This window comes from Pseudorca crassidens, chromosome 4 (assembly GCF_039906515.1).
Source record: "Pseudorca crassidens isolate mPseCra1 chromosome 4, mPseCra1.hap1, whole genome shotgun sequence".
In the NCBI taxonomy this organism is placed as follows: Eukaryota; Metazoa; Chordata; class Mammalia; order Artiodactyla; family Delphinidae; genus Pseudorca; species Pseudorca crassidens.
This window is the reverse complement of record NC_090299.1, coordinates 686,702-711,939: the sequence shown is the minus strand read 5'-3', so window position 1 is coordinate 711,939 and position 25,238 is coordinate 686,702. Positions and strand designations below refer to the sequence as shown.

General features: G+C 60.5%; 2 protein-coding genes across 8 annotated transcripts in view; both read right to left on the bottom strand.

Moving 5' to 3' along the window:
* The window catches only part of UVSSA (UV stimulated scaffold protein A), a 28,126-nt gene extending 20,313 nt beyond the window's left edge, over positions 1 to 7,813 (bottom strand). Inside the window, exons 1-7 of one of the 5 annotated variants that reach the window (XM_067734816.1) lie at positions 7,782 to 7,813; positions 5,796 to 5,903; positions 4,310 to 4,640; positions 3,070 to 3,190; positions 1,953 to 2,255; positions 1,111 to 1,223; positions 890 to 1,018 (exon numbers count right to left, since the gene is read on the bottom strand). In XM_067734816.1, the coding sequence (XP_067590917.1) occupies positions 890 to 1,018; positions 1,111 to 1,223; positions 1,953 to 2,255; positions 3,070 to 3,190; positions 4,310 to 4,640; positions 5,796 to 5,893 (1,095 nt within the window). In that variant the 5' untranslated portion in view covers positions 5,894 to 5,903; positions 7,782 to 7,813. Of the gene's footprint in view, positions 1 to 889; positions 1,019 to 1,110; positions 1,224 to 1,952; positions 2,256 to 3,069; positions 3,191 to 4,309; positions 4,641 to 5,795; positions 5,904 to 6,855; positions 6,995 to 7,781 lie in introns of those variants that run through there. The other 4 variants (XM_067734813.1, XM_067734814.1, XM_067734817.1 and 1 more) reach the window with 4 other exon arrangements.
* Positions 7,814 to 14,571: 6,758 nt separating this feature from the next.
* MAEA (macrophage erythroblast attacher, E3 ubiquitin ligase) overlaps positions 14,572 to 25,238 on the bottom strand; it is a 31,179-nt gene continuing 20,512 nt past the window's right edge. The window contains exons 4-10 of one of the 3 annotated variants that reach the window (XM_067734828.1): positions 23,911 to 24,033; positions 23,058 to 23,171; positions 20,490 to 20,566; positions 19,438 to 19,546; positions 16,168 to 16,301; positions 15,694 to 15,889; positions 14,572 to 15,449 (exon numbers count right to left, since the gene is read on the bottom strand). In XM_067734828.1, the coding sequence (XP_067590929.1) occupies positions 15,354 to 15,449; positions 15,694 to 15,889; positions 16,168 to 16,301; positions 19,438 to 19,546; positions 20,490 to 20,566; positions 23,058 to 23,171; positions 23,911 to 24,033 (849 nt within the window). In that variant the 3' untranslated portion in view covers positions 14,572 to 15,353. The remainder of the gene's footprint in view (positions 15,450 to 15,693; positions 15,890 to 16,167; positions 16,302 to 19,437; positions 19,547 to 20,489; positions 20,567 to 23,057; positions 23,172 to 23,910; positions 24,034 to 25,238) is intronic. The other 2 variants (XM_067734829.1, XM_067734830.1) reach the window with 2 other exon arrangements.

Here is a 25,238-nt window from a genome sequence, read left to right as displayed (position 1 = left end):
TCCAGCTGTAGCGCCTCCCCGCCCCCCACGGCCCCCTGGAACACCCTCAGAGGACCCAGCTCTCTCTGTCCCTTTCAGGCACGAAGGTCCAGCTCCTGGTGCAAGCCCATGGGAGGGGCCCTGGACGCCACCACCTCTGAGGTTCGGGGTCACCGCACAGGGGCCTGGTGTCCGGGAGCAAGTGGTTTTACCCCTGCCCAGTCCCCAGGGCCCCTGGACCAGGGCCACACGCCTGCCCCCGCCCCACAAGCCTTGCTGGGGACACAGCCATCGAAGATCGGCTCCCCGCTCCCGAACCATGTGGCACCTGGGAGGCGGCGCTGTATGCCCAGCAGATGGCGGGCCTTAAGCACCCTCCCAAAACCGGGCACCAGTCCCCACGTCCACCCCACTTGGCCGCCCTAGGCTGGGACACCGCTCTGCGCGTAAGAGACATCCTGGTCTTCCGTGTCCTGCAACCACCCTCGGCTCCAGTGCACAGACGGGAGAAACGCCCAAGGCTGGACGTTGCTACCGAGTTCACAGGAAGGGGCCTACTAGGTGCTTGGGCCAGGCGGCGGCAGCCTAGTCTCAGCGAGGCCACCTCCCACACATCCCTGCCTGGGCCCTGGGAGCCCCCTCCCCAACTAGAGCCTTCCGCCCGCTGCCCAGCCCACCTCCCTCGCCCTTCTGCCAAGACCCGGTCCCAGTCCCTCCACGTGTGGCGAGGGCCTGGCTGTGGCCTCTGGTGCTCAGTCCAGGGCTCCCGCTCGGGGAAGTCGGTTCCCAGGCAGAAAGAGAAGGAACAACGCTGGGGCCCCAGGGACGCCTGCTTGCTTAGGAGGCCGAGCTGGTATCAGAGGAAGGTCCCCTGGCTGTCCTCACGGGCGGACGGGCCGGTGGCACTCACCTCCCTCCTGCAGCCCTCCTCGGGCATGACATCCAGCTCCCGAGATCGCCTCAGGGCGGTTTCCAGCTCGGCCTTCAGGTCGATAGCACCCTCCAAGTGCCTGCCGCGTGTCCCTGCGCGGGTGAACAGCTGCGAGGACGGGGAAGCGCTCAGCAGGCTGGGCACCCTCCCTCCCTCCCCCGGGATCGCCCTGGCACCCTCTGCCCACACGCCTGGCCCACCTGGACCCAGGAGCACACGGCTGGCAAGAACTTGTTCTGGATGAGCCTGAGCGTGTCCTGGACCACGTGGATGATGACCAGGTTGTCCTCATCCTCGTGCACCTTCAGGCTGTCTGCAGCAAGCACACAGGTCATCAGAGTGACCACCGTCCGGGCAGATCACCGGGCACCCCAGACGGGCCACCCGCACTGCCACCCACCCTGCCCCAGCCACACATCACCCGGGACCCCAAACCTGACTCCCTAAGGAGACTCACTGCCTTGTGATCTCGGCCACGATGGATTTAGCCTGACCTCAACGCCTCCCTCCACGCCAGGCGGTCGGGAGACCCTCCCCGCACTACTTGCGGGATGGAGGCCGCACCTGCCCCTGGGCCCCAGGGTCCTCCCTCTGAGCTCTGCCACGCCCGCAAGCCTCAGCCAGGCACCCCAACCTCCAGCACGCCCCTGCCTCCATGGCCCCGGCCAGAGGGTGTCGGTTCCTTGGGGCTTGCAGGGCTCCTCCTGCAGCCCAGCTGTCCTCCAGCCCCGCCCCAGGGGCCTGGGCCACATGGGGTTGGACGGGGTGTCAGTGCCCCTGCCCCACCGGTGGCTGGAAAGCAGGAGCCACGTGAGGCCAGCCTGTCACCACCTGTGTCGTCACAAACACGGTGATGAGCTGTTTCTCAATGACTTCTTTCTCCCAGCCACCCTCCGACCCCTCCGCAGGGGCGCCCCATCACTGGAGCGTCAGGCCCACCCTCACCGCCGGGCCTGCGTGTCGCGATGAGGACCCACAAGCCTAAGTCACCCCTGCCCCCACAGCTCGGGAAGCAAGCCCAAGCTCTGGGACGGGCCCGCACCTGAGGAGAGCTCCACCTCGAGCGTGTACTCGCGGGAGCCCAGCCCGTGCTGCCGCACAAAGCCTTCGGGGTCGCTGTCCTCGTCCCTGTCCTCCGCGGGCGGGCCCTCCACACCCGCGGCTCCCGGGCGGCGGGTGCAGGCGGCCAGGGTCTTGCTGCAGCAGGGCTGCTCCTCGTCCCTGCCACCCTCCTCGGCCATGGCGGGCCAGGCAGCCCCCGGGGTCGGGTCGAGGTCAAAGGGCACCAGCAGTCGGAAGCAGCTCTCCAGCTCCATGAGGCAGCTCCGGATCTCCCCGGACATTTCTGGGAGGACGAGACGGGGCTCGCTGGGTCCCATCAGGACTTGGCCGTCGAGGGTGGGGATGCAACCAGCCGCCCGCCCCGTCCCCCACTTCCTCCACAGAGGCAGGCAGGAGCCCTGCTCCAGAGAGCACCCAGCCGGCCGCGGCAAGGCCGTCCTTCAGGACGTCCTGGGTACCACCCTCAGTCCTGACTCATGCTGTGACGGCACCCGGCGGCGTCTATGGACACCCAGCGAGAGCCTCTGTGGGCAGTACTTCTGGAAGAGAGCAGCCAGCCGAGGGGGCACACCACCACCGTCCCGCTCTGGCCGCCCCCCACCCTCCCGGCATCTCCCACGGGCCGACCACCTCTCCCTGCTCTGCGGCTATCCTAAGGCCAGGCCTCCTACCCAGGTGCTCCCACCCTGGCTGCCCTTCACGGGAAGGGCTGGCCAATGGTGGGGATCTGGGGAGGAGGCCGGCAAGACCACGGCTGGGGCGTGGGGGAGCGTCAAACGCATGGGGTGTGCAGACCACGCGGGGTGCACGTCTCAAGCACTACCGCCGGGGCCGCGGGGGAGGCGTGGATGGCCTGCAGGGTGCCTCCTGCTGCCCGGCCTCCAGAGGGGAGGGCTGGGGTCTGTGGCTGAGTGCCTCCCCCAGCCCTCAACCTGAGCCAGCTCCGCCCAGCCAGCCTGCCCACTTGCCTCCCCCCCCGCCCCTCCGTTGGGGACCAGGCCCTGGGATGGGAGAACAGAGGGCTGGGCGGAGACCCGAGCTCTGCCTGGGAAGGGGCAGCCGGTGGGCGCTGGGGCACCCCGTTCCCCACAGCTCACCTTCCATCTCCCGCGCGGCCTGCTCAGACCTCTCCTTGTAGATTCTGTCCAACCGCTTCTGTTTCTCCTCTGCTCGCTTTCTCTCCGCCAGAGTCCTAGCGCCCACATCTTGGAAATCTACCTGAGAAGTCGAGGTAAAGATCAGATCTGACCATCGTGAACCCAAGTAAAACAAGAATCAAAAACGGGCCTAAGGGGGCTTCCCTGGTGGCGCATACGTTAAGAATCTGCCTGCCAATGCAAAGCACACGGGTTCGAGCCCTGGTCTGGGAGGATCCCACGTGCCGCAGAGTGAGTAAGCCTGTGCGTCACAACCACTGAGCCTGTGCTCTAGAGCTCGCGAGGCCACAACTGCTGAGCCCGCATGCTACAACTGCTGAAGCCTGCAAGCCTAGAGCCCATGCTCTGCAGCAAGAGAAGCCACCGCAGTGAGAAGCCCACGCACCGCAACAAAGAGTAGCCCCCGCTCGCCCCAACTAGAGAAAAGCCCGCGCGCGACAACGAAGACCCAACACAGCTAAAGATGAATAAATAAAATAACTAAAATCAAAAAAACAAAAACTGGTGTAAGGGAAGACGGAGCCTCGCCAGCTACAACCATGAGCTCTACGGGTCTCGAGTTCACACGCGCTGTTTTAACACACACAGCAACACGCTCAGCTGCGATGTTTAACCCCCGGTAAGAACACAACCACCGGCGTCTCCCAGTAAAATAAAACGTAAAAGACTTCCATCCCCACGTGTGCTGCATGCAGGCAGGCAGCAAGCTCGCTCCAATTAGTGGGAAGGAAGGCTGCTAGCTGGACCGAGGGGCCTGAGAACAACGCTCGAGTGGACCCCTAGGGAGCGGCAGGAAAGGCAGCAGCCACAGGCCAGGAGCACGGGCACGTGGGGGAGGCTGGCGCTACTGGTACTGGTAGGTACCATCCACCGGGCTGGCCAGAGCCTGTGGCAGCCCAGGCAGCAACTCACACTGAAAGCAGGGGACAGCCCAAGCGCAGAGCCCAGCACAGAAAAGGGCTGCGTCTGAGCAGCTGAATCTCCCTTCTCCTTTTTTCATCTTTCCTAGAAACCAGGTCCAAAGGCTCAGCACTACCTACACGTGGGGACAAGCTGCGGCTCTTCCCCCAAAGCTGCTCCTCCTGTCTTGGGAGCCCCTGAGGCCCACCCCCTTCGGTACCCCCAGGGGCCAGGCAGGTCTCCCCGCGGGGAGGGGCAGTGCAGCTTGGAGCCTGCCTACCTGTTTGTTGTGCGTCAAGAAGTGGAAGCCCAAGGCCAGCTTCTTATAGGCTGTACCATACTTCTCGTTCCAGCCGCGGATGGCCCGGGTGGCGGCCTGCCTCAGCTTCTGTGCCACCTCTCTGGGCGGTGGCAGGGGCCGCTCGTGGTCGGTGCCCAGTGTGAGCTCCAGGAACTCCTGGAAGTTGGAAACGACTAGCATCCTGAAATGGTGAGACCTGGCAAAGAGCTGGTCCAGGACCTGGAAAGCGGAGAGGCGGACCTCGGCGTGCTCCTGGCTCAGCTGGGCCATCAGCAGGTGGTAGGTGCGGCCAAGCTGCTCCTCTGAAGACCTGAGGACACAGCCGTCCTCACCAGGCGCCTGACGCACCCACAGGTGGCAGGGACGCGGGCCCTCCCACAGCCCTCTGCCCTTCCTCCAGAGCAAAGTGGACGAACTACTGCCCGCGGGCCAAACCCAGCCCCTGCCTATTTCTGCACAGCCCACAAGTCAAGAACAGTTTTTCCTTTTTTCGCTTAAGACAAGTCAAAAGAGTAACACTTCCTGACGTGTGAGATTCAGCGTGGGTGCCCAGTTTTATTGGGACCCAGCCAGGCCCATTCATTCATTCAGCGGCTGACCGCCTGTCCACAGCCCAGTGCCCACAGCAGACCTGACCGCCTGCGGAGCCTGAAAGACTCCCCGCCCGGCCGGCCCGCGGGTAGAGGCCTGCCGGCCCTGCACTCGCGTAGCAGAGACCCCACCCCGAGGGGAGACCACACGTCCCAGCACCCCCAGAAAGCTCTGTGGGCCTCTGGGAGCCGCCCTGGCAGGCCGGCGCACACCCTGACCCCTCGTTGCTCCTCCTACCGGCTATCCCCGCCCCTGCACACACCCTGCTGTTTGGGGGGATTCTGGGGCGTGCGGCAAAACCTGATCTGAGCCACTATTTTCTATCAAAACGTAAATCACTAACAGGATCACTTAAGTTTCCCTGCTATGTAAGCACAGGATAAGAACGATCAGTAAATCCCCTCGGCTTACGTTCCCAGCATCTGAGAGGCCCTCGGCAGTGGGAGAAAAGAAGGGGTGGTGTTGAGAAACAGGTCCTGCAGAGCCCACCTGCTATGACCTCTAACCTTCCTCCCATCCTTTGTTCCAACAGTAACTAATCCATAAGTACCACACGTGCGCTCAAGGACACACACACACACACACACACCCCCCACACACCCACGGGAGTGAACAGACACCAACCACAGCCCTGCTGTGCTCTCCCGCATGCCACACAGCCCCACCTGGGACCACTACCCAGAACACGACCAGGCGCTGCAGGGCCCTGGGCAGACGTCCCAGGCGTGTCCCTTTACTAGTTCTCTCCTGGCAAAGGGTCGATCGTGGGGACAGGCAGGGGAGGGCGGACCCCGGGGGAGCCCCACAGTCTCCCAGGGCTGTCACGGGCTTGCTGAGACAGCCGTCACCTAAAACGTGAACGCTTATGACGTACTTGCAAATTTTCTTCAGCTCCTTCATTTTCTCGGGATTCACTTGGGGCTCTCCTGAAGTCGTGAGCTCTTCCACCAACTCTGAAAGTTTCTGATCCATACGTAGAAACCTGGAACGCAGACACGCTAAATGACCGCCTAGTACTTCAGGGCCCTGGGTTTCATCGGCAAGTGTTTGCTGGGCTGCACTCTGTGCTGGGCATCGGGGTGTGGGCGCGAGGCTGGGGCCTCGCTCCCTGGCCTCTGAGAGGTGACCCCCGATGCTGAAATACAACCATTCAAGGAGACGTTCCAAATCAGACCAACAAGACGTTTTTGGTGGAAGTTAGGAAAAGAGTAACAACAGCTCGTGAGCTCTGGAGGTCTACGGTCCGACCCCACCAGCGCGGCAGAGGCTGCAGCCCCGGCTGTTCTCCGCCTCTGGCCACGCACTGCGGTAAGGCAAGGATCAGAACGGTCTAAGTTGCACTTAGTTAAATTAGCTTTCCCACAGGACCGCCGCCGCCTCTCTTTCCTCGCCAACACGACTATCCATCCAAAGGCCACAAGGCGTCCTCTACACCCGGAGCGAGCTGCTGCGACTCGACCTGCGCGCGGAGAGCCGCCCGGAGGCCGGGTGCGGCGGAGGCCGGGGCGCCCGCGCAGCACTTGCGCAGGAAGGAAGGGGCCGGGGTCGCCCTGAACCTGGGGCGCCGAGGACGCCTGGCTGGCTGCAGGGCTCGGCTTCACCAGTGGAAAGAAGGGCCGGGAAGGTGGGCGCAGCCTCTCCCGTCGCGCCCGCCGACAGTAACGTTTATCGTCGCCGACCCTCGGCGGCCTGGGCGGGAGCCGCTCTCCCGAGCACACGCCAGCACCCGGCTGCCCACGGCCCTGTCAGGGCCGACTCCGCCCCCGTCCTGAAGTCCGGGGAGCGGCCGGACTGAGGAGGGGGCGTCTGGGGAGGGGTGCGGTAGGGGCATCACGGTGGGGACGCAGGGGTCGTCCCCGAGAGAGGGCTCGCCCTCCGGCCCCCCGCCCCCGCCCCGTCGCCCCTGCCCGGCGGCGCAGGACCGCGATACCTACCCCGCGACCCGGCCGCTCGCCTCACCTCACCCTTCCGGCGAAGGGCCCGCCCCCTGTCACATGCCCCAGATCGCGACAGTCATTGGCTCGCCCTGGCCCGGGCGGCGCGGGGGCGAAGGTCGCCCCGGCCACGATAGCGTCTACGCCGCGACGCGGCTGCTCTCAAGTTAGCCCGCCCCTTCCGGATGAGGCCCCGCCCACCTCCTGTCACGCGCCGCCGAGCTCGGCAAGCAATGGCTCGCCCTGACCTCCGAGGCGCGGACGTGGGGTCAGGGCCGAGGTCTGCGCGGTGACGCAGGCGCGCTCCCGGCAGGGGCGGGGCGGCCTGGGAGGGCGACGCGCGAGAAAAAGGAGGCGGGCGGGCGCAGCAAGTTCTTAAAGGAGCCGCGTGCGCGGGGGACGGGGCGGGGTCGGGCTGAGGGGTGCGAGCTTGGCGTTCACGGCGTGGCCGCCGGGAGGACTGCTGTCCCCCGGCCCGGCCCCGCCCCTGCGACGGGACGCCCGGGTGGGCGCCGCTGCGCGTTTCTCCGGGAGCGCCGGAGACCCTTCCCCAGACGCCACTCGGAGGACCCGGGAGGGGGCGCGGGCTCCCCGGGGCTGGGGGCCTCGGCAGCTGACCCCCAACCCTCCCCGAGGAGTGGCGCCCCCGCTGTCGGCACTAGCCTCGCCTGGGCGGCTACACTTCCCGGGTCCGATGGCAGCGCTGGGAGCCGTGTCCGGGGGACCCTCCCCGGGAGACGTTGCCGAACGTCCCGGAGGCGGGGACACCCCGGGCTGGGCGTTGTGTCCTCACGCGGCCGGGGACCCCAGGTGCCAGGTGACACCCCCAGCCAGGTGGCCCCGCACCCCAGCCGCCCTACCCGGCGGCCCCTGCGTCCTCGGAGCCCCGCCGCAGCCAGGCCCTCGGGAGGCGCTCGCCCGCTTACCGGCCCCGGGCGCCCGGCCCTCCCTCCGCAGCGCCGCCGCCTCCCCAGCTCTTGCCCGCCTCACTCGGGCTCTGGGTGCCGCGGCGCCGGCACAGAGAGGCGTCAGGGGGCAGCTGGGATGTGCCGCGACCCGGGGTGGGGGCCGAAGGGGGTGACGGCGCTGGAGGCCGCCCGCCCCTGAGCGCGGGCGCCGCGGCCTTAGCGCGCAGCCCAGGCAGGGCCCCTCCCTGGCCGACGGTGACCAGACGCCTGTCTCCAGCCTCAAAAGGGCTTGAAGCGCTGAAACGCCACAACACGAGGGACCTTAAACACAGGACACTGAGTGAAAGGAGGCCGTCAAAAAGAGCAAATGTGTGATGCCACTTGGACAAAATGTCCAGAAGGGGCAAACCCACAGCAGAGGGAAGGGAAGGGAAGCGCCTGCAGATGGGCACAGGGGTTCTTTCTTGGGGTGACAGACGTGACCTAGAATTAGAGGTGGTGGTTGGCCAACCTCCTTACTGTATTAAAACGTTGAGTTGTACATTTTGAAAGGGTGGCTCTTGTGGTATGTGAATTACATCTCAATAAGTAGCTATTGAGAGAAAGGAAAAGAAAGAAGGAAAAAGACAAAGATGAATTTAAAAACGACACAAAAAAGAGAGAGGAAGTGGCCACCCGCCCTCTCTGTGCCCAGACCTCAGGCCTCTGGTTTGCTCCGAGCAACCAAGAGCTGCTTCCCTTCTGCAGCCACGGGTAACTGTCTCCTGACAAAACGAGGCCCGACTCTTTCCAGCTCCTCCCAGCCCTGTGCGGCCCAACTCCTAAGAGCTGCCCCTGCCCCGACCCAGGTTGCCCAAGATGCTTGTGTGGCCCAGTCCAGCCTTGGGCCCGCACCACCTGAGCCACCTGCCCACCGCCCTCTGGTGTCAGCTGATGGATGGTGGTCTGTCCTTCCACTCACTCGGGCCAGTGACCTTGGAGTCCCCCTGGACCCCTCTTCCTCTCACCCGACTTGGAAGTCCAGACAGGCCCACTTTCAGAACGTATTCAGAATCCGAGCACTTTCCGTCACCCACAGCCACCAGCAGGTCCCTGCCACCATCCCCCTCAGCGGGTCACTGCAGTCACCCCTGCCCACTCCGCCCTCAGACCCCTAGGGTCCATTCACCTTGCAGCAGCCAGAGGGACCCTCTAGAGGCTAAGGTCAGATCATGTCACCCCTTCGCCCCTGCAGTGGCTCCCATCCCAGAGCAAAGCAAAAGCCTTTATCAGCCCACGGGGCCTTCCTGGTCTGTGCCGGCCGCCCCACCTCCTCCCTCCTGCTCTCCCCTCATCCCTGCAGCCACGTCAGGCTTCCTGGAGCCACCCCGTGCCTGGAAGTCTGTTCATCCCACCCCAGCACTTTCTCCTGCAGCCTGTCGCCTCCCTTGCTGTGACAAGCCTCCCCTCGCCCCGCCCCCTGCCCAGCCTGCCTGCCCTTCAACCTCCTGTACTTTGTCTCACAGCGCTTACAGCTCTGTCTCACACTCACAAGATTACAGGCTTGTAATCTTATTACTAGGTTATTGGGGTTTTTCCTCTTCTGCTCTCAGGACATATGCTCCGTGAAAACAGAGATCTTTGTCTTGTACCATGATGCCAGGCACACAGTAGGTGTTCCACACTCGTTGAATGTTGAATCAGTAAATTAGCCAAGCTGAACTGTGGTGAGAACTAAAAAGATACTGTAAAACAACCAAAGCGGATGTTTCAGGATGCTAACCCCCAAGCAGCGTGAATGTGAAGAAAACCACTCAAGGCACGTCATGATCAAATAGTGGAAAACCAGTGACAAAGACGCACCTTAAAAGCAGTCTGAGACAAAAGGCGTGTTGCAAAGATAAGAGAGCCGCAGATTTCTCGCCTGAAACAACACAAGCTCCAAGACAATGGAATAGAACCCTTGCAGCAGTAAAAAAAAAAAAAAAAAAAGACACTGTTAACCTTGAATTGTATGTACAGTGAAATGTCCCCCCAAAACTAAACTAAGGTGAAATAAAATCATTTTCAGACAAATAGAAGCTGAGGGAATTCATCACCAGCAGATCTGTGGTGGAAGAAATGTTACAGGAAGGTCTTCAGAATTAAATCAGAATTTAATGACAAAAATATCTGGAAAATCTCCACGTATTTGGAAATTAGCCAACAGACACCGAAATAGTCCGTGGGTCACAGAAAAAAATCACAAGGGAAACTAAAATGTTTTGAACTGCATGAAAATGAAAACAACGTTAAAACGTACGGGATGTTTATGTTAGAAATGAAAGGCCCAAATCAGTCATCTAATCTTCCCCTCAAGAAGCTGGAAAAAGAACACTTAAACCCAGAATCAGTGGAAGGAAGAAAACGAAAAGAGCAGAAATCAGTTACACAGAAACAGTCAAACAACAGGGAAAATAATCCAAAAGGTGCTTCTTTGTAATAATCTATAAAATTGATAGAAAACTGACTCTAGCGAGACTGATCAAGGAAAAAATAAGGAGAAGCCAATGACCAACAACGGGCATGAGAGGGTACATCACTACATGTCCTACAGACATTACAAAATAATAGAGTACGTCATAGATCATGTGCTTAGCAAAGGCCTAGCAGAACAGATCCAGGATACATTAAGAATGTAACATACCAAGTGGGATTTATCTCAGGAATGCAAGGTGTGTTTAACCACTCAAAATCGAAAAACGTAATTCTCCATGACAACAGAATAAAGAAGAAGTATCATATGGCAATTTCCTTAGACAAACTAAAGAACATTTGACAAAATTCAACATCAGTTTATGGTAATAATTTTCAGGAGACCCCCTCAACCTGATAAAGAACACCCAGGAAAACCTACAGCAAGCATCACCCTTAACAGTGAAAGAGAATGCTTTCCACCCAAGATTGGAAACACGGCAACGGTGTCCACCCTCCTGTTTAGCCCTGAGCTGGCGGCTCTGGCTGGTACAAGAAGGAAAGAAAAAGAGAAGCAAGGCATGCGATTAGGAAGAAAGAAGTAAACTGTCTTTATTTACATATGATACAGTTGTGTACATAGAAAATTCCTTAAAATTTACCAAAAAGCTACTAAGATTAATGAGGGAGTTTAGCAAGGTCACAGGATACAAGGTCAATATACAAAATCACTCTATGTCTGTCTGTTACCATATTGGAAATGTTGGAAAGGTAAATTTAAAGATTAAGTTTACAACAGCGTTGATCATGAGACAGGGCTGCCCTGGTGGCGCAGTGGCTGAGAGTCCGCCTGCCGATGCAGGGGACGCGGGTTCGTGCCCCGGTCCGGGAAGATCCCACATGCCGCGGAGCGGCTGGGCCCGTGGGCCACGGCCGCTGAGCCTGCGCGTCCGGAGCCTGTGCTCCGCAGCGGGAGAGGCCACAGCAGTGAGAGGCCCGCGTACCGCAAAAAAAATAAAATAAAAAGATCATGAGATAATTAGGGTTAAAGTAACAAAATATGTGCAAGGTATGTAACTGAAAACTATAAAATGTAAATGAGAGAAATGAAGGTAGATCTGAATAAACATGTGGAGAGACAGCCTGTGTTCACGGGTTAGAATACTCAGGACTGCCGATTTTCAAGTCCCTGTTACCGACTGAATCGGCACCCCCTCCCCCAAACCCATATCTCCGTGTGACTGGAGGCAATTAAGGTTAAGTGAGGTCACAAGGGCGGGGCCCCGATGCAGCAGGACTGGTGCCCTCCTGGGAGGACACAGGGAGAAGGCGCCGGATGGGGTCTCGCTAGGACCCAACTACCAGCACTGTAGTCCTGGACCTCTGGCCTCCAGGACCGTGAGGAAATATCCTCCTGTCTCAGCCGCCCAGCTTGAGCAGACTAAGACTGTCCTCAAATCGATCTTGAGATTCTATGCAATTCCAGTTTAAATCCCAGCGGACTGTTTTTGTTTCCCGGTAGAATTTTAAGAGCTGATTTTAAAATTTACATGTGGGTGCAAGGGAGGTAGAGCAGCTGACACAATCTTGAAAACCCAGAAAATAAGTAGAACAAAAGGGACTCGCACTCCCTGGTTTCAAGAATTCCATTGAAGTTCCTGTGACTGAGGTGGAGTGTGGCGTGAGGACATCCAGAAGGGGACCCAGACAGAGAGTCAGGGGATGGTTTTCCCAACAAAGGAGCCGCCATCATTCAATGGGGAGAAAGTCTTCTGATGTCGGAACAACAGGGTAAACACACTGGGGAGAAACGATCCTCAACCTCTCCCTCGGACCACACACACGGGTTAATTTGTGATGTATCACAGACCTAAACATAAAAGCTAACACTAAACCTTCTAGAAGATATAAGAGAGTATCATTCTGATGTTGAGATAGGCAAATATTTCGCAGAATACAAAAAGAAGAAATTGATAAATTGAACTTGACTAAAATTAAAACCTCGGCTGATCAAATGACAGTGTCAATAAAGTGTATGTACATATTTCTGACAAAGGGTCGGTGGCCAGACTGTGTCATGAATCCCTACTAATGAAGATAACCGGTAATCCAATGATGAAGGGGCAGAAGGCTTGACGGAGTTATGACTAACCTATCAGCGGGTAGTGAGGCAGACCCAGCCCAGGAAACGCAGAGCACAAACACATAGAAAAGAATGAGGTGGGGCGAGCGGAGGGGTGTGGACCGTGTGGCCACTCCAGGAAGTCCTTGGCGGCTGCGACGGTAAACCCGTGACGACACCAGGACACAGGGACTCTACTTCCAGGTTTTTACCCAGGAGAGAAGAAGGAATGTCCAGAGACGGGGGTGCCAACGTCCCGGGAAACGCCTGTGTGTCCATGGCCGGGTGGACAACCAGGCCGGGTGCGCATAGGGAAGCAGCGGCCCACGGGAGTTTCTGGGTGAGACAAGTCAGGGACCAAGAGCTCAGTCCGTGATTTGATTTTAGTGAAGGCGAAACTCACCTGAGTTATGAAAACTGGAGTGATGGCTGTGTGCTGGGCAAGCAGACAGTCTGGAGGGGCCGGGAGCGCTGGCCACCCGGGCCCACTGGCTAATGTGTGTGAACACTTATTTAGCAAAACTCATCCAGCTGTTGACTTACGATCTGTGTTTCCACACATACCATTTTCACAACTAAGCAAGCCCACAGGGAGCGGGTGCTCACAGCCGACAGCACGTGCAGTCCACGTGGAACGCCGGGCACCGGCGGCAGTGTGAGCGGGGGGGGGGCCATGCCGGCCAACCGTCTATCTAGCAAAGGTAACACAAGACCGGCACTCCTCCCACAAAACACGTGTGTGTGTTCAGCAAAAGCCACGTACAAGAGCGCTCCGGGCAGGTTTATCTGGAAACAACCAAGTGTCCACCAGTGTGTGGACGGGAAGTCACCCTCCACACGTCCAGTGGGACGCTGCACACAGTGGAAAGGATGAGCTGCCCCTGCCCGTGGGCGAGCCACCCAGGGAGCCGACGGTAGGGTTCTGTTTTCACCAAGTCTGAGAACTGCTGAGCCACTCTCACCAAGAACCACCGCTGCTGGAACACTGGCCTGGGAAGGACCCGGGGGCAGCCCTGAGGGCCCGCTGGCCCTCGGGCCACACGCACGAGCACGCGTGCAGAAATTCATCCTCGTGTGTGTGCTCAGTTAAGACCTACTTCTACAGAAAGGAAAGGGCAGGAAGGCAGGCAGAGAGGATGGGGATGGGGCCAGCAGAGACCCCGCTGCTCCCTCCCTCGGTGCAGGTGGCGGCAAGGAGCCCATCGCCCCGCGGACAGCTCTGCCCCGCACGGCTCTGCGGAGCCGGGAGCCCACGTGTGCGCTGGGGCCTGACTGGTGGCAGATGGGCACGGGGAGAGCCACTCGGACGGTGCTGCCATCCTCGGCCCCCACTAAGCAGAGCACACGGCGACGACCTGGAGACCGTGGTCTCTGGGATGTGGACCCCGGGCACAGGGTTCGGCGTGGGCGCCTGGCAGAGGAGCAGAGAGCTGAGACCAAGGCTGGGAGCCACAGCGGCCAGCACCCAGCAAGCAGCCCGGGCGGATCAAGGGTCGGGGAAGCACAGCAGTGAGGTCAGGAAGGAGGCCAAGGAACCCAGAAGGCTCAGCTGACATGGCAGAGAACAGGCGTGAGGGAGAGGTTAGCAGGGGCCGCAGAACCCAGCGCCGGTCCTAGCAGGAAACGTCTGCAGGAACGACGGGGACAGAGATTCGCAGCACAGAGCACGCCTGGGGCCAGGTGCTGGGGGCCTGGTGGAGCTGGTGGCCCTGCCCCGACCAAGCCGGAGTGGCCTCCAGCTGCTTCTGAGCCCCATTTGGCCACAGTGACAGAAGCTGTGTGAATTAAGAAGAGGAATTTGCCGAAGGGTACTGGGCAGCTTCTGGACTGCAGGGGGCCGAAGCAGCGGGCAGGGGAGGGCCCTCCACCGAGGCACGACCTGCTAGGCAGAGGGGCTCATGCGGTCGCCCGCATCCTAACCCTGAGCCCCCTTGCCGCGCCATCCCTGCCGAAGTTCAGCGGGGAGATCTGAGCAGCGGCCCCTCCTCCCAGCCTGGCACCTTCTCAGCAGGAGACACGCTCTGCTTCAGGTGCCTCAAATGACCCCAGAGGGACCCCCAGTTACCAGGTGCTGCTCGGGGGGCAGCGGTGAGGCTGAAGGGGCCCTGGGGCAGGACTCTGGGACGCAGCTCACGTGGGAGCAGCTCTCCGCCAACCCAGGCCCCACCCCGGACCAGCGGCCAGGTGGCAGACACCACCGGCGGGGTGGGATGTGCACGCGGAACAAGAAGTAGAAACCCTTTCATTCCCGTGTCTTACATTTACATTTTATTAGCTAATCAACATCAACATGCAAAAATAAGCGCTGAATACAAACCTCTACAATATGGTTTCGTGTAAACTACGATGGTTCATCTGATTTGGAAAGTCATCGGTGCTTACTTCAACTGAACTATTATTGGCTTCTGCAATGAACAGTGTTTAGAGCTAAAGTTACGGAGCCGTCGGCAAGGCCTCTGCAGACCCCGGTCCAGTGGATTTCCACGGATACATTCTCAGGCGGGAGATAAGGCGGCACGAGTGACATGACACCCAGCCTACACACATCCTAACACAGCCCCGTGGGCGCGGCTGCAGGCAGGCGGTGGTCCTGGAGGCCGGCCCCTCCCGCGGTGCTGGCGTTTTGGCAGCAGCTCTACAGAGAAGTGACAGGGTCCCTCGTGGCACCGAGTGGCCGCAGGGCAGTCTGGCATGGCCACCAACGCTCCCGGGCCACGGCCGAGGACTAGCCTGTCCCCCGGGGTTCCTCGTTAGCAAAAGGGAGGGAACTGTGAGAACACGGGGAAGGGATCAGTTCCTATGGTGAAAAGTTCTAGCCTCCCTCCGCGTGGTCAGTCTTTAAAGAAGTTTCTCTGAAAGGGGAAAGCGCTTCAGAAGCGTCGAAGAGCTGACTTGTTACAAAATCAAGTACGAGCTTGTTATATCTTACTTCTTTTCTTCCCAAGAGTGTTTGTCGTTGCTCACTGATCTTTGGTCGCAAGAAACAGAAAGGCAGGCAGGCAGGGGCCCGCAGCCGCCCGGGTGCGGCGACCCGCCTACATGATGTACACCTTCTCGGCCTGGGAGAAGTGGAAGACCTCTTTGGTTCTCGGGCAGACGACTTTATCATCCTGCCGGATAGACAGCAGGGACTGAAAAGAAAGACCAGGCGCATTAAGACAGGCCAATATGGTTTAAATCAACGTTTCTATGAGAAACCCACAGAACCAAGGCTCGGAAAATAAGTCACTGCATTTCGGAAAAGTTACTTCCGGCAGGTACCCCTGCCCTAGGCCTTCAGGGCCCAGCCCTGCTAGCCCCGCCCCACCCTCTGACCCCGCCCGCTCTCCCTACAGGCCTCGCCCCTCCCTCGCGCAGCCCAGGCCCCGCCCTCACGTTGTAGCCGTAGACGTAGCCGTTGGGCAGCATCATGGGCGGGTTGTTCTCGTTCATGACGTCCCCCGAGATCTTGCAGACCAGACGCGAGTTGGCGCAGTGCGCCATGGGCAGGGGCTGCGCCAGCTTGTTCAGGGAGCGGCTGCACACTGGGCAGTCGGGGCTCCGCGAGCTGCCGTCCTCCTTGTAGCACTGCCTGCGCGCGGGTTAAGGAGGGCGGGGGCCGGCCGAGGTTCTAGGGGGTCCCCCGGGCACCACGGGGGAGGCTGTTCCGAATGGTTCGATCCGTGGAGTTTGGGCAGGTTTCCACTGGGCACCCCCTCCCCCAGTCGCCCAGTTAAGGCACGGGCCTGAAGCCGGGGGATGCAGCGCCCGTTTCAAGGTGGAGAACGAGGGCGCTAAGAAGCGGGGTCTTGGACCCCAGCCCCACACTAAGAGGGGCACACGGGGAGCCACTCCCAGCGCGAAGGATACGGTGTCTTTATGGCCGAGAGGCCGGCCTGCAGGGTGAGGGTGAACACGGAGTTGTTCCCCAGCTGGTGCAGCCGGTAGTTGTCGTACCGGAACTGCTGGATCAGCATCCGCCACCGGGCCGGGTCCAGCAGGTCCTGGAAGAAGCGGGGCAGAGTTGGGGTGACAACAGCAAACAAGCGTGACTCTTCACCCCTGCAGATGAAAGGTGACGGGAGGAAGAGTCACCCCACTAACGCGCAGGCGGCCCGCGGCGAGCCCGCTGCTGCCTCGCTTTCTGGGACACCGACTCGCTGGGCGGGGACTCGGCTACCCTAGAGCACGTGTCCTGCGGCCTCGAGGCCAGTCAAGGACTTGGGGCCGCAAGGCCAGCTCAGCACGGAGCGAGCAAGAGCCTCTTGCTAAGAGCATTAAGGTCTGAAAGGAGAAGCCTTATTCCTGGAAACCACTTACTAGAAGAGAAGCTTAAATCACGTCCATGCCTAAAACCACCCAGGTTTAGACCCAAGAAGAGAGCGCAGGGAGGGAGGGGGAGACACACACACAAAAGCACAGCCAGAGGTTCTGTGTGAGCTCCTCAAGAGTCCTGGCGGACGGTACACATCGCACTCCAACGTTTAAGAAACGCTTTTAATATTTCTTCTATCCAAGTCCACGGAGAATGAGGTCCACACCCGGGGCTGGCACTGCCCAGTGCCGACTCCGAGGCCCTGCGCAGCCTCTGCTACAGCCGCCTCTCAAAACCAAACACTTCGGCCCGTTCCCGCCGTGAGCGGTCGGGACACGCCTGTGACTTCCCACCACGAGGGACGAGGGTTTCGCTCCCTTAACCAGGCTGCTCCAGCACGTTTCAGGAGTATCTGCCCCCCTGCTCCTGCCTCCAGGACACTCCACTGTCCCAGCTCTGTTTCTGCGTTTCCCGCACCCTAGATCCCCCGCTTGCTCTGGGCCGAAGTTCTCCTGTGTCATCTTGGTCTTCTCTTTTGTGCTGCTCAATCTGTCTGACCAATCTTCATGGGTGGGAGGCTGTGTGGAGAGCTCTGCCCCGGGGAGGGGTGGCCTGCCCTGGCGGCTGTGGCTTCCGCCCTGGCCCGGAGCCCATTCTGAGGCTCGGCTCCTCCTGGCCACAAAGCCATGATGGCAGCACTCGCCTGGCTCTTTACAGCCCCTGCAAGGCCACATCGGGAAGGGAAGGGACACGCTCCGTGCCCTCCTGAGCTGGCCATCTCGCCCCCAAGGGCAGGCCGGCCTTTCCTGCACTTCTAACAACTCTCCAGAGCAGGAAGACCCAACGCTGTGAGTTGAAACCTGAGTTTAGACCTGAAGACCTCTGTGACCTGCTGACTTATATTCCCAAACACTGCAGAAGGCGTGAGTTCAGTCCGGGCGACAAGCTTCCAGCCACCTCCCGAAGGCCTGCGCCACACGCTTTGGGCGGCAGGGGCCGGGTCTGCCAGGGGCCCCACAGAACTCTGCGGGGCGAACACTCAGGGCCTTGGACAGAGACCAGCTTCAAGGCCTGGAGCACAGGGCTGGTTCACCACACAAAGAAGGGGCTTTACCCTCTTCCTGCACACGCTGAAATGCTGAGGCCCAAGGCGATGGTCAGGGAGGCCCTCTGGGAGGGAATGGGGTCACAAGGGTGGAGCCTCATGAAAGGGATCAGTGCCCCTCTAAGAGCTTCCAGAGCGCTCCCGACCCTTCCGCCACGGGAGGACATAGCAGAAGGCTGCAACTCGGATGAGGGCCTCACCGGACCCCACTGGCACCTGATCTTAGACTTCTAGCCTCCAGAACCATCAGCAATACATTCTGCTGTTCACAAGCCCCCAGCTGTGGTGTGTTGTTGCAGACGCCAGAAGGGACTAAGACAGAAACCTGCTACCGGAAGTGGATGCTTTAGGAAACAAATACCTAAACACGGGGGTGTGGCTTTGGAACTGGGCAATGAGCAGCAGCTAGAAGCTTGGAGGTAATGCCACACAAAATGGACCATTAAAAGGTGGGCCCAGGAGGAGGAGGGGAGAGCGGCAGGGAGCGCCCCAGGCTCCGCAGAGAAACCTAGGAGCTGTGGACTGTCAAGGCCACTGTGATGAGGCCTCAGATGGAAGAGGATCATGTTACTGGGAACTGGGGGGAGGGCTCCTTGTTACGAGGTGTGCGGAGCCTGGCCGAACTGTGTTCGTGGACGTGGACGGGGGAGCTGTGGGTGATGAGCTGTCTCTGAGCAAAGTGCTGAAGGTGCGGCTCGGCTTCTCTTGAGTGTTTATAACAAAAACCAAGAAGAGAAGAATGACTTAAAGATAGAATCGTTCGTCAAGAGGAAGCACAACTTCAGGATTTGGGAAACGCTGTTCACACTGTAAACACTGAGAAAGGCTGTTGAGGAGAGGAGACCAGTGGTGGGCGGCACCCAGGACTCAATGGGCCACCCCAGAGAAAACAGCCAGTTTGAACCTCAGGGGAAGGAGAAGGGAAGGAATGAAGGGGGGCTGTCAAACTTCTTAGGTTTTACAGGACGGGACTTGGGGTGTTTTTCCAAGAGAAGGTTCAAAGGTCATTAGGGCGGCCCCCAGGTTTCAAAAGGACCACAGCTGTGGGGGGTATGCCCCTGCCCAGACCCACATGGAACCTCAAGGTCAAGGAGAGCCACCCAAGGGGGAGGGACCGAGGACAGATGTGCCCAGTGATCCTGGCGCAGGGAAGAGAAAGCGGATCAGGAGCAAGCGAGGTCAGGAGAGACACTGGCAGAGCCGTGCAGAGGCCCCGGCCTGTCCAGCCCTGACCAGGCACTCCAGAGAGCGGCGCCCCCGGGGAGGGAAAGGGAGCGGTCAGGCACTCGGAGCTGCGCTTTGCAGCTGACGTGCTTCGGGAGGTTTTCTGATATAAGTTGTTTTTTTTTTTTTTGCAGTACGCGGGTCTCTCACTGCTGTGGCCTCTCCCGTTGCGGAGCACAGTCTCCGGACGCGCAGGCTCAGCGGCCATGGCTCACGGGCCCAGCCGCTCCGCGGCATGTGGGATCTTCCCGGACTGGGGCACGAACCCGCGTCCCCTGCATCGGCAGGCGGACTCTCAGCCACTGCGCCACCAGGGAAGCCCTGATATAAGTTTCTTTTACCAGCATAATGGGAACAAGACAGGAAATGTGACCCTGGGTCCCACGAACCAGGCCCAAGACGGGAAACGAACAAGTCATGCGTGGGCCACGCTCGACTGTGGCAGTGACTACAGACCAGACCTTACGAGCGCCCGGGGCCCCCAGGCGCACCCTACCTTGTAGGGGGAGATGTGCGTGTCCGGCGGGAATGCCAGCATGCCCATGACCTGGCGGACCTCGTCCAGCTGGCTCCCTTCGGCCTGACTGAAGTGCTTTCTTGCGTGTCTGGAAAAGGACAGCGCGGCCTGGTGAAGTCTGCGCTCCCAGCGCCGGGAAGCTGAGCTCGGCTCCATGGTAGCTGCGGGATCCTGGGCCCCGCCCCCACCCAGACATGCGGAAAGCCTCGGGACTCAGGCACCCCCTCCTCTAGGGGACGGGGACGGGCTGCGAGGCACCAAGTACAGAATCCCATCTAGAGAACACCCAGAGGCAGTGCCTGAACGCAAACGGTACCTGCCCGAGCCCTTCCAGGTGACCCTGGGTGCCACGAACCGGGCCCAACGACATCCATGGCACCCGGATCTGACCCGACCCGCCCCTCCTCCTGCACAGCCCCTGGGGCCCCAGAGAGGGTCCAGCCTCCCGCCTCTGCAGTGACCCCCAGAACAGCCTCACTCGCGTCCACCGATCAGACCCCGGGCGCTGAGCCCTGTCTGTGCAGGTGGAAACAGCAGGAGGGGGCGGGGACCCCTGCCGCCACGCCTGCACTCCAGCCTCCTTCCCTGAGGCTCCCCGTGGAGAGCAAAACTGGCCCCGCCCACCCTCTAACCACCACATCCTGGGCTGGGAGCCCCCCAGCCCGGCGCCCCATGCCTCCAGGAGACAGAGCTCAGGGCGCCAGGCTGAAGCTGCAGCAGCGGGAGGACCGACACAGCTGCCCAGGGCTCTCTTGCCCTGGGGACACTGTGCTCCCCGCTGCCCACAGCCTGACCTGGGACGGCCATTTGCTCCAGGAACCACGACGGGAAGAGTGCGGTGGAGGCCTGGCCCTGTCGGGGGCGCCCGTGGCCTCACCCCCGCTCAGCAATGGGAGAGAAGCAGGGCAGTGCGTCCCTGGGCAGGGCCCAGCCAGCCAGAGAAGACCTGCCAGACACCCGCCCTGCCTGCCCCAAACCAGACCGGGAGGGGACCCGAAACGCCCGCCCCGAGAGTCAGGAGGAAGGCCTACCTCACAGCATCCAGCCTCTTGTTCTGCCGGATGAGCTCAATGAACTCCTGGATCCTGAGGCTGAACTCCAGGCAGCTCTGAGGGTGAAGACAAGACAATGGGCAGCTTACACGGGGTCACCGGAGCCACGTGCCAGCTTGAGGCCACGCGCACAGCGACAGCCGCTCCGAGTCACCAGGGAGGCAGGGCTGCCACTGAAACCGCAATCTCAATCACAGTCGTGGCTTTCTAGGCCCGGCCCCTCCCAGCGCAGCCTCGGCCAAGCGTGCCCCTCGGGCCAGGCCGGGGAGGGCAGGGAGGGCCGGCAGGCGGTGCCGGGGGCGAGAAGCAGCGTGGGCCGTCGGCAGCGCAGAGGGCGGTGGGTAACCGCACAGACAAGCGGCCCAGTTCCTGTAAGTCAGCGAGCGTGCGCCCTCCTCTACCTCCAGCCTCGCCGGCCGGCAGCCCTCAGCCACACGGGGCGCCTTCCACCGCCAGGCGGCTCCGGAGCCGGGCAGCGTTGAGGCCTGGGCACCCGGTAGGTGGGAGGGAGGGAGCGCTGGGCGCGGACCCTCAGGGTGGGGGCCGTGAGAACTCCGAGAGAATGCTCCAGGCAGAGGGATGAGCCAGTTCAGAGGCCCGGGGCCGGGGGGTGGGGGGCCTGGGGCACTTGGCCAGGACCAGGTGAAGGAGGCAGAGGTAGCGAGAGCCAGTCAGGGGCTGGTTCCTGGAAGGGGCAGGAGCCCCAGGATTTGCCAAGGGTGCGGGGGGGCTGGGGCTGCTGTGCCAGGAGGTGGCCGTCTCCCAAAGGTGTCACCTGGGAGGCGTAAATCCCAAAGCTCCACGGGAGACTCTGCGGGCGGCTAATGGGGCCCCAACCAGGGGGGTTGCTTGTATGGGAGCCCAAACTAACTTTGAAATCTTGGTGATATCAATCCAATTGGGGCTAAAACCCCTGCGGTTGGGGGTAGAGGGCAAGCAGGCAAAGTGAACTTTCATGACCTAAGGTGAAAAACCTGGATTATTTTACAAGAGAAGTAATTTAGATGATCACATCTCGAACATGGTTTCCACCAGAGACAGAATACCTGGAATTAACAGAACAGGACGCAAACCTCACTGTCACTGCCACAGCGCCCAGGTCGCAAGATGGCGTGAACGGTGCTCTATGCCTGACGCTTCAACTCAGGTTTGCCAACCCCGCGACTCCCCACCCAAGCCCCGGCGTGCACACTGCATTCTGGGGAAGCGCCTGGGCCGGACCCTGGGAGGACACCCTACACAAAGCCCCCAGCCCCGCCCCAGGGACACGGGGTGAGGCCGGGCTGACTTGACCACCAGACCGTGCTGCCCAGGGCATCCAAGGCACGGCAGCGATGCAGAGAGCCACTTACCTGGTGCCCACACATCCACCCCACAGGTGCTCAGGGAAGGCGGTCTCCCAGCCCGAGCCCCACTCCCTGCCCTCTGCACGGGGGACTAAGCCCTGGGCAGCAGTCTGTCCTGACCCCCGACTGGCTGGGGAAGGGCGCAGGCCGCCTGGGCGGTGCCGCACAAACCAGTGAAGAGGCCACGCCCCCTTCAGAGGCCAGACCAGCAGGGCCGAGAGGGGGAGTATTGGGGAGAGGCCCCGCCTGCCTCCGGGACCGGTGACTGCTTCCGCTTGGGGCCGCCGGTGGATGTGCAGCCGAGGAGCGCCACGGGTAAACGCCAGGCCACAGCTTTACACGACTGACACGTGGAAATGCGTCGCGTTATTTACGGTGGCTCTTTGCTCTCCAGGTTAACCTTCAAACAGTCCGCTGAGAGGGAAGCAGGCGGTCACTCCACGTGGACGGCTACGATCTGGGTGACGTCATGTGCTGCTGGCTGAACACGCCCCGTGCTGTCTGAGAAAGGCGCGGCGTTCTCCCACTTATGACCCCTTCCGAGTTTGCAGACACGCAGCACACACGCTGCTGCCTCTGTTAGCCTGACGTGTCCAGAGACCCAGGTCAGCTCCGGAGACTTTCCTTGCTGCGCCTACCCTTGGATGTATTTCTCAACTGCGGGAAACGTGGGTCTCAGAGTTTCTTTTCTCGTCTAGAATCTCATCACTGCTCTGAGGGATCCCTGGCATCTGGCACGGGCACCCCTGACCCCCCGCCCCAGCTCCCTCCCCTCCCCGGCCTGCGAGTGTGATCTAGTGCAGGAGCTCACGTGTGCCCACACATGTACGAACTGTACAGTGCCTGCGCACTGACTTGTGTTCAGACGCTATCTTGTACTGAGCACGTTCTGGTGGCATCAGGTTGTTCTCCAAGTGCGCTTCTGGACGACTACTTATGCTCCTTCAAGTTACACGGCGAGGTCACAGGAATGTACCATCCGTGGATTCGGCCCCTGCCAGCCCGCCCCTGGTAGCTGCAAGGCCCCCGCTTTGACCCGGCCCACGTGGTGTGCCCTGGCCAAGCAGCAGTGTTCTCTGGGAGGGAACAGGGCTTGCAGAAACCGCCTTTCGCGACCGGAGGCCTATTTTCCTTCTGCCCTGGTCCCCACCGAGCGCACAGCCGTGGGGGTGGAGCAGGAGAGCGGGCGCGTGTTACATACCAATTCTGGCTTTCCTTTTATGGTTTCCATACCAAGATCCTCACTCTCTTTAGGGGAGCCACTGGCCACTCTACTTTTCCGTCCCGTCTTCGCGTCGTGCTCGCTTTGGCGGCCCTGAGTGGCAGAGAGTGTCACCCTTGGCTGGTGACTATGTGCACACGACAAGCTCAACGGGGCGGGGTTAGAGGCACTCAGTTTAGAACACAGAAGACAAAGTTTTTCTGACAGAGGCAGGAAAGGTTAATACAATCAAGCATTTCTGCAAGCCCTAAGGCAAATGACACCTTTCAGTAAGGATGTTTAAATTCTGCAATTTACGTTTAAGTGCCTATTTTTAAAGCTGCTTGTGGGTCTCAAGAAAGGCTGTATTGGAGAATATCCCAGCCTGGAACTCTGCACCCTGGCAGGCGGGTACCCGCTCCCACCGGCTTCCCCACGTGTGTGTGGGCCAACCCGGCGCCAATCCCCCCCCCCCCCCCCGCAGCGGCCACGCGCAGCGCAAGCGCGGTCAACACCTCGTGCTCAGAACTTCTGGCCAAACCATAATGCAGAGGGGGTGCACTTTTCTGGGATTTTACCTAAAACCCAAACGCCACCCCCAATAAAACCCCAAAACCCATACCAAACCCAATAATCCTCCACTATGAATCAGAACGCCAGAACTCTGAACCAACAGGTGAAAGCACTTCGGCTCTACTGCAGGTGGCGAAGCTGCCTCCCCACCCTGCAAGCTCTGCCCAGGCGCGCCCTGCCCCCTCCAAGAACCCTGTCAGGTGCAGCCCCGCCCCTCCAGGAGCCCCGCCCAGGCGCAGCCCCGCCCCCAGGAGCCCCGCCCAGGCGCAGCCCCGCACACCTTCATCTTGCGCAGCCGGGACTTGTTGTCGTGGCACCAGGCCAGGCAGGTGGCTGTTTCTCGCCTCTCCAGGGACTCCTCCACCTCTTTGGCTGTCAGGAACATCTCGATGTTCACTAAGTCCTGCAGGGAAGGAAGTACTGGCTTAGAGCACGGGACCCCGGACCCGCCGAAGGCCGGCCCGACAGTCTCATCTTATAGGAGCACCCCCGCCCCCTGCCGGGGCAGCCCCTCCGCGGGCCAGGTCTGCACAGCAGGCAGGCCTGCGCCCCAGTTAGATGCTGGCTCCCAGGCCCCCTGAGAGCCCAGGCCCTGCCAGAACCTGGGGCCCTGAAGGGCAGAGGTCTGCCCCCCTTCACCTCTCAGGGCAGCCGCGGAGACCCCAGCAGTTCATACTCTCATTTTCTGTGTTTTGCTCTGCAGATTGATCTAAAGTTTAGATTTCTGAGAAGGGGCAGCGGGGTGGTTAGGGGCTGCAACTCTCTGCCCTCCGCCGTCTGCTCCCCTCTCTCCGTCCCCGAGGCCTGGCAATCTGGGAGGGCAGGCCAAGTGCAGCTGCATCTGCGGGGCAGGAGGATCCCAGTAGGGCCAGGGACCCGCAGGAACGAAGCCACCAACTCAAGTGCACACCTGCTGCAGTCAAGGGGGCTCTGTGTGGTGCCGGGAAGTGCAAGGCCCCCAGCAAAAGGTTGGGTTACAGCCAGCGAGAAGGACCTCCCTGGTCGCACACGGCAAGGTGATGAATGCTCAGACATCACAAAAGGAGGGGGTTCATTAGAAGAAAACGAAAATTTCAAAAGGTAAATTTCTCTTCCATCTGGAACAGACTCGAGCAGAAAACGTTAGTGAAGGTCGTTTTCTCAGTTACCAGGTGGAACACCCAACCCAAACATCCCTGGAACCCCGTGTCTCCAGGGTCCCCGCTCAGGCCTCATGGGCTGTTGGGCACTGCAGAGCACAGGACAAGAGAGCTTTCTCGCCCACACTCTCTCGACCAAGGTCTGCCACGGCAAAGCAAGCCAGGAGCTCGCCACCGAACTTCCGTACCCAGGCACCAGGGCCATGTCAAGCTCCCTGTGGGAGCTGTGCTGCAAAAGGACACAGAGGCCTACTGGTGGATGCAGCGTTAAGGTGCAAGCTTTTAAGTAAGAGACACCTTTTTTTTTTTTTTTGTGGTACGCGGGCCTCTCACTGTTGTGGCCTCTCCCGCTGCGGAGCACAGGCTCCGGACGCGCAGGCTCAGCGGCCATGGCTCACAGGCCCAGCCGCTCCGCGGCACGCGGGACCCTCCCAGACCGGGGCACGAACCCACGCCCCCTGCATCGGCA